Source organism: Dermacentor silvarum, chromosome 2 (assembly GCF_013339745.2).
Source record: "Dermacentor silvarum isolate Dsil-2018 chromosome 2, BIME_Dsil_1.4, whole genome shotgun sequence".
Lineage (NCBI taxonomy): Eukaryota > Metazoa > Arthropoda > Arachnida > Ixodida > Ixodidae > Dermacentor > Dermacentor silvarum.
This window is the reverse complement of record NC_051155.1, coordinates 164,278,824-164,292,683: the sequence shown is the minus strand read 5'-3', so window position 1 is coordinate 164,292,683 and position 13,860 is coordinate 164,278,824. Positions and strand designations below refer to the sequence as shown.

At 43.9% G+C, this 13,860-nt stretch overlaps 1 protein-coding gene across 1 annotated transcript; it reads right to left on the bottom strand.

Annotated features, from left to right (window-relative positions):
* Nucleotides 1-3,627: 3,627 nt before the first annotated feature.
* Nucleotides 3,628-13,857, bottom strand: LOC119442029 (serine/threonine-protein kinase 16-like). The gene is made up of 7 exons (XM_037706744.2): nt 13,476-13,857; nt 13,161-13,395; nt 12,749-12,891; nt 9,197-9,317; nt 7,642-7,737; nt 6,552-6,676; nt 3,628-4,227 (listed from the first exon to the last, which is right to left on the bottom strand). The coding sequence occupies exons 1-7, from the start codon at nt 13,583-13,585 to the stop codon at nt 4,101-4,103; spliced, it is 957 nt and encodes a 318-aa protein (XP_037562672.1). The 5' UTR covers nt 13,586-13,857; the 3' UTR covers nt 3,628-4,100.
* Between the last annotated feature and the right edge of the window lie 3 nt (nt 13,858-13,860).

Sequence of the window (13,860 nt, the reverse complement as noted above, 5' to 3'; positions counted from 1 at the left end):
AACTGTTCAGGTAAATTTCCACAAGTTATGTAATAGATTATGTGCGATACTCTGTGATAATTCTTCAGAAAGGGCACGAAGGTAATTCCTTTCTTAACGAAGTCAATGCAAATTGTTTTTTTTTCTCCTCCTTATATTCCTCTCTTTCTTTACATAGACTGTGAGAGGGACAAATCCACATTGTCTAAAAAAAAAAAGAAGCGCAGAATGGCGGAAATAAATATCTTATTAATTGCAATGCATAGTTTATTGTAATGCCTCATAAGCCCCCAAGACCCAGTCTGCTTTTCAATATTAACTGGGAAGTTATCATGTAATCTACATGCCTAGATATAAGTCGGATGGAAGGGAAACTGTATGAAGGTGATTTAATCTAGGGGTGTGCAAATATTTGAGAATTTATAATATTATCGAATATTATATTTTTTAATATTCATATTGTTACGGCGCAACCGAGAGTGGCGCCACTCAAAAGGAGACGATTTGACATGTGGATACAGTGTACTTAATGTGGAGGCGGAATCGGTCTCGACAGCCATCTTGTTTATGTATCGTTGCCGCTCTTGTATATATTGTAAATACATCTTTATCTGTGACTCCCGCATTAATTGTAACATATTCAATCCGAAAACTATAGTATTCGAAAATTTTCGAATATCCGAAACAATTGCCGAAAACACAACGCAAAAAAAAAAACACGGACACGAGAGAGCGACACGCACACAGCGCTGACTTACAACAGTTTAAACTGTTGCAAGTCAGCGCTGTGTGCGTGTCGCTCTCTCGTGTCCGTGTTTTTTTTTGCGCTGTGTTTTCGGCAATGAATCACCAACACGCCCAAGCTTCCACGCTAAATCCGAAACAAATCCTATATATTGCTGGCTGTGCGCGAGCAAACACGGCTCTTAGCACTTGCTTCTATCTAATCTATAAATATGTCTCTAAATTGGTGCTGAATTTTCTGATAATTTCGTAATGCTGGCGAAATTTTGCCTGTAAATCACGCTTAGCCACTTCACGCTGAAGCTTGGCGAAAAAGCCAGCCTCTCAGTAGCAAGGAGCACGGATTTGCGGACAGCGAGGGTGCACTCTTTTGCAGCGCCACCCACAATTCTGAGCTTGTTGCTTAACAGCAAGTGCGATGAGTGACGACTGGCACAGAGTCTTGTGCCTCCGAGTTTACGGACATTTTATGTTGTAGAATAAGACACAGGTAGGCGAGAACAGTGGGAATTACTCATTTTGCCAAGTAAACATAAGCCAAATACACAATATTTTAGTATCAGTGCAATCTCAATGGTACGAATCTCACGGGGTCACGGAAAATATTCCTATTAGCCGAAAATCGTATCATCAAAACACAATTAAAACTAGCTACAATAGAGAGTCAGAGGCGAATTCACTCAGGCACACACGCACGTAAAAAGCATTTACAGTATAGACCACGTATAACGTAGCCGATTATGGTGCAGAACTGGCTACAACGCGGCCTTTCCCGACTCCCGTTTACCCTCCCATAGAACTCCATGCATACGCATACCGCTTACAGTGCAGCCGCGTGAGACGAAATACCGGTTATAATGCGGCTTCCGCGGTAACATCTCGCCGACAAGGACGGTAGCGAGCACGCTTCTCAACGAGGTGCGCCCACCGATGGGAGAGGAGATCAACGAGGGCGATGCGGAGGAGGTGCACGAGACGCGGAGCATGAGTCCAAGAGCGATAAAATCGTCGCCGCGCGCCGTGTGTGCGAGTGAAAGCGCGCAGGGGACGCGCGCCTTCACGGAGAGCAAACGCGACTGCCGTCGCGTGAAAGGCCGTGGGGGTATGGGAGGGAGGGAGGGGGGCGACGCTGTGCTGCGGCACCAAATGCGTATCTTGCAACCGGGCGCAAGGGCAACTGGCTACGCAATCTCCCACGCGAAAGGAGCAAAGCGGGAAGGCAGCGCGGGAGGGAGGGAGGGGGGGGGGGGGCGGCTTCTACTCTGTCAACAAATGCGTTCTTGTACTTTGCACCTGTGCCGGTGTTGTCGCGCGCACCGTATCTTGAAAGCGATCTACACACGGCTCTGACCTTTGTATGCGCTTTGCTTACGCCGCTTAGTTTCCGTTGAAGCGATAGACCGCACGAACCTTCACTCGCTGCGGCGGCTGCGCTTCCCCACGCCTACGTGGGGAAAAGCACGAAAGGAAAATCACAAAAGCAACAAAAGCGCCACCGCTTCTAACTCTTCGCGCCCAGTCACGGCCTCCACGCTGTCCGGCGCCGCGCCCGCGCACCAAAAGAGAAAGGGAGAAAGCGCGTGACTGCACACTGTTCTCTTTCGCGGCCGTCGGTGGGGTGGCGTTTATTCGTATCAACCGAGGCGGGTCGAAAATCGATTCGTAACAACCGTTCTTTAGCACGTTGCAAAGTAATGGGGCTCGGCCAGGACCACAGAAAAATTCGTATCATCTGGAAATTCGTATTAGCCGTGATTGTATCATCGAGATTCCACTAATGGCTCACTAGACAAATTTTTTACCATTGACAATGTAATTGCGATGCTGCAAAATGTTAAAATAACTCAACTAGCTAATAAATGCAGGTGCATATTATTATTCAATATTCAATTTAACATTCAAAGATAAGTATTCATATTCGATTTGTATCCAAAAAATTTTATATTCGTACAACCCTAGTTTAATTACATTCTTATCATGAGCTTTCGAAGAAATCGACACTAACTTGATCTAGACCGTTGTCTTGTCGCAGATTGCGAAAAGCAACTGTGAAATGCATTTTGAATATTGCCAGACCACACGAAAATCCAAGATGCATCATAAGCATGGCAACACAACACACAATGCTGCATTTTTATCAGTGTGTTGAGGGAAATAAGTGTTTTTTAATATAATAAACTTGAGAACACCATTACTTATTCCACATAGATGGTAATGCAGCTTTTGGCACACACATATAACCGTAGTATTTAAACAAACGATGGGTTTTTCCTGTTCGTAATATACCAGTCGGCGATAAGAACCGACTTGAAAAGTGATTGTGTTCCTGAGCAGATTTCAGGTCTTGGGAGGTTAATGCACATCAGTTGAGACAATTCTATCTTAAAAAGGGCAAGAGAGATCACTTGTTTAAGAGATGAAAAGACATTGGCGCAATGTTGTACCGTGTTTTGGGTGCAAGTACAATCTACCAATTAAGCTTGACTTTTTCTTTGTATAGTGTATTTTTAGGCCTTTCACAAGCCTCTGGAGAATAGTATTTGTCTTGCATAATAGATCCTGTCGCCTCAACGGGAAGCACACTTTGTTCCTCAATGCACTTGCATTCCAGTCAAAGAAACAGTTTTTCTCTGGCAAGTTCGTTCTCATCCGGCCTTTGCACCGCAAATTTCACCTTTACCGAGCCACTGTTCTGGTATGGCCAGTATTGCTTTTGCTCGATTCCACTCTTTTCCTATTATCGACTATTCAAGGCCTGCTTGAATGATAATGTATGATAACGTAGACAGTGCGCCGCATCGACCATCAATGAAGTGTGAGAAAGAACAGTATTAGAATAGCATTGTTACATTAGATTTTGTCATCTCTTGGCAAGCTTGACGAGACATGATGGACACAAGAATGTGCAAAACAACAAGGCTCCCTTTATTCCAGTCTCGCCTAAGAGAACAAGACACGCAACGGGAGACACAGCATTGCAGTGTGCATGCAAGCAGGCAGCAACACTTTGCAAAATAAAAAAAACTCAACACGCTGTAACACCAATACTAAAAAAATAAAAACACCACAACAATAGCGGGAAGTGCATTCACATCGGGCACAAGGGTACAGTCGTTGCTGCTAAAAACACCCCGAGCATCCCAAGTGTGTTCACTCTGGCACTCATGTGGGGCTCCATTTGCTCTCCCACTTATCGCCTTTTTATTCCAGGCATTGCACAATCACACCGACTTGCATAAAATGTAGCTCTGCCTGTCCGCTGGGTCGGCATCTTGGAGCCGGTAGTCACGCCTCACCAACATTCTGGTTCAGGCAGAAAGAACGGTGGGTACACGCCCACGTGTGAAGTATCCCTTTGTTGGCGTGCATTCGGTAGGTCACACCTTGTGGTTTGCCGTGGTAGAGAGAGCTGTGACCTGCTCTAAGACGCTCTCGATGAAGGGCCTCTGCAAGCAGTCCACTTCCAACATTGTGCGGATAAGTCCGTGAAGCCCTCCGGAGTATCTGAAACACACAGCAAAGACACACGTGAACTCTTTATTGTTTCAAGGAGTCCACTTATATTTGAGCTGGCTGGTCCATGACTGGAACAGCAAGAAAACAGTGCCAAAGATGGCGTCGTGTGCATTATGTCCTTCACATCCTATTGCTTGTTGTCTGTCTTGTCTTCACTGTTTCCATCTGTTTTGATGCATTGCTGCTTGAGTTCCAAACGGTTCAGCATAAAATCAGCAGCACATTGCTTTCTCTCATTGTTCAGTCATTTGCAGTTGCTTGTTTGGTTGCACCCTGCTTACACTGCACCAGGTTTGAGGTGTTGCAAATCAGTTGTACAGGGTTTTTCATTGTTGACTGGTCACCAACTACAAAAAAATAAGGGATTCTGGACAAAATAATGGCTTTTTCTGGCAAAAATTTTAAGGCCAGAAGGCCTTATAAAGCTAGGTTATAAGGATTTTGAGATTATCGCCAATTCTGATATAGCTGTCCTTGCAACCAAACAAACAGACGTTCTATGTAGTCTTGATGCACGGTGCTTTAGAAAGACAAGTCCTGGTGAGAAAATGGCACGTGAAATACTACCGCATTTTGCTGCAACTTTCAGTAAGGGTATATAAAAAGTGGCCTCAAGATTAAGTACACAAGCATTGACTATTGATGAACTTTAATGGCCAAGTGCAACGGAAAAATCACTGTGGCTAAATTGGTAATAAATTAGTAGTACTATATATAAGACTGAAGTAATCTTGGCAAAGCTGCAGGGCTGGCAATAGTCTAATTTTCTTATTAGTAGTCTATAAATAGTGCCTAATCAGACGATGCCTGCACCTGCAGTTAGCAGCTATGAGTGAGCAGCCCAATGGCGTTTTTTTTTTTTTTCTTCATTCTCGGTATCAAAAACGCCTGTTCTTGCGAGCCTTTCATGATACGTCCACTTGCTTTTCAAACGTATAGCTTTGCATGGAGGCTGTTCTGTATGTGCACAATCTGAATCTAAACTTTTTTCTTCCTGTTCTTTTTTTTTTTTACTATATTTCATTGCAGTTGGCCTTTAAGTTCACACTTGCTACATGTGCAGTAAGGTTATTAAGTGCATTAGCGAAATGAGCAGCTAAAAAAAACTCATTGGTGATTATCGCTCAATTTTTTATATCTACAAATACTACAACTTTGGCCCCAAAGAATTATCACCGTCTTCTATCCCATGTCTTTGATAAAGACAGTCATTCCTGAATTGCTTGGCTTGTCCCATTGCAATATATTCCACCAAACTGTCAGGGCAAAACAGCTGCAAGATGGCATCTTCAGAAGTCCAAATTTTCAGATTGCCATTGCAAACAGTATTCAGCATAAATTTGACCTTTGCATCATTTCAGTCTTGGCTCTCACTACATAGCCTCCACACACCTCGAGAACCCAAGAGAAGGAGAAGTGCTCTTGCTGAATACAACTTCTGTTATGTGTTATGTAAACCTTCATAATTATACATGCACCATTTCCAACATTAATTAATTAATTTACTTCATACATACTGCAGGACATGGGAAAGTACATTGCATCAAAATATGAATGACAAACTATTTTATACTGCAGCAGTATTTATACTGCAGCTAACAACAAAACATAGCTAAGCAGTACAGCAAGAGGGTGTGGCCTTCCTGGGGCAGCCCTTAACGAAGAAGAGTAATAAAGAACAACACTGCAGAAGCAGAAGCTACAACAACAAAAAGTACATTGAAACCAATTCAAAACAAAATGTGATGTCTGTAGACAATGTTTAAAATCACGACACATACTGACAGACACATTTTTCAAGCATAGGAAGAAAATTGTCAAATGAGCAAAATTTAGTATCTTTGGGCAATGAATTCAAATCTCTGATTGTCTGCGGAAAGAATGAATACCTGAATGTGTCAGTGTGGAACCCATATTCAATTGAATAAATAATTGAAATGAATATGAAAACCTTTATTAGGTGCATGGGAACATTTCCACCAGGTTTGTCTTATTTTTTTTCCTCCTTTATTTACACCAGGAGCTGCATCCTTGATCTCTTCTTGGACTAGGGTGCTGAAGTTTTAAACAGTGTGCTAAGGCTCTCCCACGCAAACAGAAAAGCATGCGAAGACATGAATAAGAAGGACTATTTTTCAATAGCAACAGTTTTCATTGACACTCTGCGGAAGAAGCCAAGGCTAAACGCTAGCACATTTGAGCACTAAGTGCTAACACATATAATATTATACATCTAGGCAGCACTAGCACCATAACAGCATGATTCCCAGCAAAACTAACTGGGCATGCATCTGAGCAGGGCCTCGACTCACGGGCTGTCTGAAGGAATGTCCACGTGGCCGCTAAGTACAGCCAAGGCCACACTATCGCCCCGCTCGTGGGCCGCCTCAAATGGGGACCGGAAGAAGCACATGGCATACAGGCAGCAGCCCAGGGACTGCAACAGAAACCACACAATTTGGTACCATGTTACCCAAAAATAGTGTGCATGCATATATGCTCCAATAATGAACATAAGGCCCTCAACATTCAGGTGATGCTTACACTTCGAAGTTCAGCGGTGCTCAACATAAAGCATAAATGATGTACCGAGAAGATATGTAAATTTGTTGCTCTCATGACTGAGTTTAAAGGATACACAAGAGCGAGTTGTTGGCAAAGCAAAGTGGAAGCCATTCATTTTGTAAGGCAGACTCTGTTTCGATTGGCTAATGGAGGGATATGGGGCCTATTTGGAGAAGTATCCATTTTTGTCCAAACCAAACTAAGTCCAAGATGGAACTTTGCCAGACCTCTTGACCTTCCGGCCACTGACTGCATGGCAACTCTATGACAACAGGTGAACTCGACTTCTTTACGGCACTGCAGCGACATTGCACTTCCCCTCTTGTACTAGTTTACTCTTTAAATCAAATTATGAGGTTTAAATGCACTGAAACAACGCACATGTCATGAGGGACAACATAGTGACGGCTCTCGGAATAAGTTTCGATTCCCTTGGGTTGCACCTAAATCTACCTACATGAGCATTCTTGTTTTCTACCCCCATCGAAATGCAGCCTTCAGCACAGGGAATTTTAACCTCTTACCTCATGCCGAGCAAAATGCTATAGCCACTGCAGTAGGCTACTGGTTTAATTTTGTGCTGAAACAAAACAAACATGGCACATGGCATCTGCTTGCCCCTCTCACCTGAACTTGTCATGGACCTGACTGACTGCACCAAAGTTTAGGAACATATGACTGTTTGTGGCTGTAACAGAAGCTCACCTTCCAAACTGGCCAAACGCACAGCGGCCTTATACCATACAGGGAGCGAAATGCACACATGAACAAACTTCATGGCAGAGACAAAAGAAGCAAAAGGGATGCCTGCTTAACATAGCCAAAGGCAGCACGTACCCATATGTCGACTCGCTCATCTATTGATGTACGGCTTTCCACGTTGAACAGTTCAGGAGCCCTGTACGACATGCTGCATTTCTCCGTAGCTAAGTCCTGGGAATGTAACACGAGACAAAAGTGACTGCAACTTGACACCACATTTGTCATGCATATATAATAAGGCATATACAGGGTGTCCCAACTGTCATATGGGAACTGCCATACGGGCTCTGTATGGCAGCATCCCCCCCCCCCCCACACACACAAAGAAACAGATTCTCGTGTTGCAACTCATATTGAGTGCGACAGTACCATTTTGTACACCCACAATCCCAAGAATGGGGTCAATGAGGAAATCATTATATCACTATATTATTATATCATTATGAGGAAATTAACAATATGCACGGCAAGTTGCATGTAGAGAGAAAGATTAAGGTGCTATATTCTGATTTAATTCGTGCCACCTAATTGCTGTGAGCAAGACAAAAAAAAAAAAAAAAAAAGCATGCAAGAGAGAAGACAAACACAGGCACTATTGCACATGTTTGATCTTTTTCTTTCTGAGGGAAGTTTCCTGTTTAAAAATGTTTGGCCAAGTGGCCCAACAACAGGTTCTGACAATTGCAACTGGCCATGAAGTTCACGCACACGTGATGATGTCTAGTGTTTTTTGCCGAAAGGGTCCGATATGGCCAAGGAGCGCCATCCACACGGTGATGAGTTGTCAATGAATTGTGCTTGAAATTGAGAAATTAATTGCAAATGCTAGTTGTAGTATGGCTGTAAAAAGGCCTGAAAATCAGTTGCTGCAAATTGCATAAAATACGTAGACAATAAGTATTAAAATACATATATAAATTAAGTATTAAAATAATGAAGAGAGATGTGTGCTATGACCAAAAAAAGTTTCATTATGAAGGGATGATGTAAAACATGTAGGCGACAGTAGTACTACTGCCTCAACAGGGCCCTTGAACGCAAGGGTTGGGAGGCAAGTGCTCTACAAAAATGTTATCGCAGCATTTCATGCACACATACTGTGCCCACCAAGTGCACCTGTTTCAGACAGTCTGTACAACAGCATTCCCCAAAGCCGCAGAACAAAATGCTCCTTTGATGCATTTGCAGCATGTAAAAAGAAAGATCATTTACCTTTACATGCAGAACACAAATAGCAGCAAACTTGGAACAAGGACTGACAAGCAACACAGTGTCTTTAGATCACGATGACTTAATCAGTGATACTGCGATTGCTGATTTTGCTTGCTTCCAGAACTTGTCTATATAAACTTGCTCAGAACAAGTATCCCTCCTGTGCCCTTTCACTAACAGAAGATTTTAACAGATTATTTATTCTCCCTTTTTATTCATTTAATTTTTAATAATGGTATTTATTCACTCAACAGAAGGTTTGATGATCAATGAGATAAACTATTTCCCAAATAAAAGTTATTTTTAATAAAACTTGATGCAACATGCGTAAAGTCTAAAGCAAGCCCAAATTTGTAAACTTTACAGAAAATTTGGGAGAGTTGCCAGGTATACACAATTAAGCAGCATCATCGCTCACCTGCAGTGCCATGGCCTCGCTGGTACGGCCAATATCAAGCCGAGCTCTTCCCATGCTGCCAAAGTCCATCCAAACGGGCACATCGTCGTCGCTGAGCAGCACATTTGCAGGCTTCAGGTCTCTAGATACAACAAAAACAGCTCAGGCTGCAGTGCTTCTTCCCCTGTTCAACGTATTTAGTACTGAGTAATAATGAGTAAGGTCACAAATGGCACAGGCCATAAAAAAAATAAAAATAAAATAGATACTAAATAAATACATAGCATGAAAATTAATAGGGATGGACCGCAATAGTGTCAAGCGCAATCCAAACACCCCGTAAAGGGTTTCTCTTCTCCAGTGCTCCAGGTGTTGTTTAGTTTCCATCACTGCTTGAGAGTCAACCACCCCACCTGTATCCACAAAGCCCAATGTAACGGCTAGAGTCCTGTCTGCAGTAGTGGCGGGAGGACTCACTTGGGCACACTCAAGCATGATGTGTTCGATGGTTGCATTCAATCTGGCTCCATCTATGGGCATTTGCTGCTGTCAACTGGGTTTCGCTGAGGGGTTCATCATTTACAGAGTACATAATGCAAAACAGTGGAAAGAAAAGATATGGGATGAGAAAGAACCAGGCAAGGACAGGCATAGACTTCAAGTGATGCTTTACTCTAAAAGACTAAAACAATCATGCAGCTAATGCACAGGCCAGAGTGCGCCCGACAGAACAGACATCTTATAGGTTGCACACAGCATCTCTTTGTTTAAGTTATTTTTACCCATCTCCAGCACTTTATGTCTCTTGATTGATGGGGTTTAACAGCCCAAAACAGCACATGGACTATGGAAAATGGCACATTGAAGAAGGAGGCGGGTGGTATGTTCCAGGTTATTTTTCACCATGTATACAGAAGTACATGAGCTTTTTCCATTCTGCCCCATTATTGACCCCTTTTCACGGAGATCCCGTGGGCACCACCATGTTTGATCACGATCAGCTGCCTCTGTGTTTACAATGGATGTGTATGATGCACCAGTGCAGCAAACCTCTGTTTCGGCAGATTTGTAGATGTGACTGGGTGGACAACACGAAGCTTTGGCCACAGTCTCAGAGGACATGTAAGCGTATTTGGAGCTCATTGCGCCTTGTCCAAATGGCACGCGCAGCGTACATAGTGCTTGTACTAAATGCAGGGCTAGAAATGTATTCCAAGCTGTCCAAACTTTTCGCTTATGAATTAAATCAGGATCAGTGTGTTTTGCTCTTCGTACTTTATTTGGAAAACACTTTAAAGCAGCGGCTTGTGATGTTTCTCACTCGGTAATGTTCCTCGGTGCGGTTGCTATCTGATTGTTTATTTTCTGCTTCAATCGCGGGCGGTGTGCTCAATAGCAATCGATTTGTTGTTGCTGGGCATAAGCGCCTGGAACATAGATGTTCTGTACTTTGTAAGAGCTGGTAGCAAAGGCACATTATCATTAGTCACTCACTTACTTTGTGGATCGTCACGAAATGTTCAGGTTTGAACATCTGTGTGCTGTCTGTGTAGTCGCCGTCACCCATGCTTCAGCGCATTGATTCAAGGGTGCGCCCATTCACTTATTCTTGATACGTTAGAGTGGGCGTACATTTGCGTGTCAGTTAGGGTGGATGAATGTAGAGAACTTCAAGAAACTTGTCACTGTGAATTGAGCGGTACTCACTCTTGCCGATGTTCAAGGGTTGAAACCCTTTCTTTGAAGGTTAGCAATACAACGTTCGCGGATGAGCAAATTACTTTATCCTCGAGGAAATCCGTACATCTCGAACTACCAGTAACACGGACAGTTGTAGCAGTGGTCCGTGAACTTGGCCATTCAGATTAATTCCATTCCTTAATATGACAGCCACTATTTTTGCAGCCAACTTACTGCACACGCCTTTGCTCTAGCGTTCCACATTTTGCAGCATGAATGGAGCACAGTGCGGTAGCGAACACCCAATTGCATTTCCGACAGCTGACCGCACAGTAGCAGGGCAGACGCAAGGCAATGGTTTTGTAGTCGTGCACTTTCGCTGAGGCAACGTGTGGCGTGCCATCAAAAGTGCCATCTCGTTCCTCTAGAGCAAACTGCTCCATGAAAAGGGTCAATCAAGAGGGCAACATAACACCTAAATCAGTTGTACATTTGACTACTACAGACCACTGTAATGATAATATTCGTCACCATAGTATCTAGAGCTCTACAGAGTGGACCATACCATCTGTTTATTTCATTTAGTTCAAAGTTTTTCTAAAAATCGTCTGACAGATAGCGTTGTTCTGCCTTTCCTGGTAAGTGCACTTTTGGGAGAGGTGGAAATTACCTGCTCCAGAAATTCGAATTTCTAGGCAGCTAGTATTTAAAAAGAACCACCAATGCACTTTTTAATGATTCATTTTAGGACACCTGTTCCCATCGTGAAATTGAAGCCAAGGAATAGTAAAGCCACATTTGCTTAGCACAAATCATGACACTAGCACCACTATAGAGATATCCGTCCCTAAAGTGTGCTGCGAAATGCATTGGCACTCTAGCGAACATTTCCCAAAAGCATGCTTTAAGCTCAGAATAATATTAACTGCAATGCCAATGTATTTTACAGTAAATTTTGGAGACTGATACCTTGAAAGTGACGTTAGTAATGGGATTTCTGACATGACTTCACTACTGCTTGGCTTCAATTTTGCAATTTGAACATCTGTCCTAAAGCAAATAAATATGTTAATTAATGAATATTTTAAATTAGCTACCTAGACATCCCAATATGTCACACAAGTAGCATCCACCTCTTCAGGTAACACACCTGAACAGGCCAAATTGTGCTATATACTTCATATGGCTTTCTCTTTTAATTCATTTGAACTGGAAAAAAACACAGTAAAGGCAGCAGCTTGATTGAGAAACACTTTTTGTGTCACTGTGGTTCTATATGGGCCATAATATGATGTTTATAGGTGTAATGCTGCTTGCTTGACATGTTAATGAAGAGAAGCCTAACAAACTGTCACAGATCAATGACATGTGAATTGTGTGCTGCATTCTGTCTGTGAAATACCATCAAAAGACCATCTAGTATGCTGTACAAGTTCTGTGCATACCAGTCTATACAAATCAAACTTTTTTTTTTATTTTGTGTAAAACACACACGGTCAATAAGAACTATCAGAAATGCTTTGTAACCTGAAACTTTACAGCTGGTTTTTGCACTATCTTTTCCTGAAGGTTATTATGTGATTTCCTCATAGAAATACTCTCATCCAAATAGTCTGCATAGAGCCAGCAATGATTTTCAGAATTGTATGAACAAAAAACTCATGCTTGCAATTGTAGCTGTTCTGAGCAAACTGACGAAAGCCTTGCCTTCCAGACTTGACTACTTTTGTATTCGTCTGCCTGCAGTTACGAGAATGGTTGACTGCGTCCGAGTGGCGTAACACAACGTACGCCGACATATGGCACTGAAACTTGATCCGAATTCTGTTCGGATGGTTTCGCCAGTGCTCACGGCGCGGCTTATAAAACGCGGGTTAAGAGCGAGCCCCGCACCTGTGCGCCAAGGCGACGGGCGTGGCACCGTGGATCGCCTGAACACCGTGGCACATGCCTGTGAAGATCTCCAGCAGCCGTCCCTCAGGCATGTGCTCCCTCGACCGCGCACGCATCGTCAGCTCGTCCTGGAGCGTCCCCCTCTGCAAAGAGCGCGCAAGGTCAGAAAATGCGCACCTGCGTGGATTACACAACAGCTGTGATATCGCGTCGTTTTCGTGATCGCTAGAGGTGCGGTTGTATATCTTCTCATCGACGTAGGCGAGATTCGCGCAAAATAAATCGTCAGGCAACCCAAAAAATTTAGCGAGTAGAAGATCGTGTAGCTCTCCCACATGCAAACACGGGTTTAAAAAAAAACTCGACAGTGTCTCGATCGCTGCGTTTCCTATAAGCGACAATGCCGGCTCACTCGGAAGTAAGGCAGCAGGATGAGGACTTCGCTGGAGAATGGTTTGGACAGGTCGTGGCACGGAACCAGGGCGGCGTCCACGCATCGGACCAGGTTGGGGTGATCGAAGGACTTGTACAGCTCGGCTTCGCGCATCGCGTCCCGCTCGGACTCCCGCGTGTGGCATGGGATGCGCTTGAGCGCGTACTGCCGCTGGCTGGTCGCGTCGTAAACCAGGTCGACCACGCTGAATCCCCTGCGAAGGCCACGACGAGAAATTGACCGTCAGAAACTAACCTCACGAAACCGGCAGGTGCGAATAAACACAATACGAACCCTTCTCCCAACCTGCTCTTGACCACGTATCTCTTGCCATTGATGCATACAGCTTCTTTCGTGCACGTACAACCCATGTTAAACAGGATGCTGAGGCCCAAACTATTCATGCTGGTGCGGTCACGACGTCGGCGGTCCGTACTTGCAGGCGTGCTTGCATGGTCGGCGCGGGTCGGGTTGGCGTGCTAAGGAGGCTCGGATCGGAAGTTTTCAAAGCGACCACGTGCTTTACATCTCGGGCGCAGTGACTTTGAATCCACTCTCCGCTCTCCAAGCTATCACTCACATTGCATCCAACAAAGACACCCCATATCGACGCCGGTGTGTCGTCAGCTGCTCTGCGCGGCGAGCCAGCTGAGCCGACGACATGACAACACACGAGTCG

What these genes read in the sequence shown, in the direction of transcription:
- LOC119442029 (XM_037706744.2), bottom strand. Translation starts at nt 13,585, where the DNA reads ATGAATAGTTTGGGCCTCAGCATCCTGTTTAACATGGGTTGTACGTGC. An exon ending in TCCTGCTGCCTTACTTCCGA is followed by an intron (nt 12,892 to 13,160) that starts GTGAGCCGGCAT and finishes CGCTCTTTGCAG; the next exon opens with AGGGGGACGCTCCAGGACGA. An exon ending in GACATTCCTTCAGACAGCCC is followed by an intron (nt 4,228 to 6,551) that starts GTGAGTCGAGGC and finishes TGTGTGTTTCAG; the next exon opens with ATACTCCGGAGGGCTTCACG.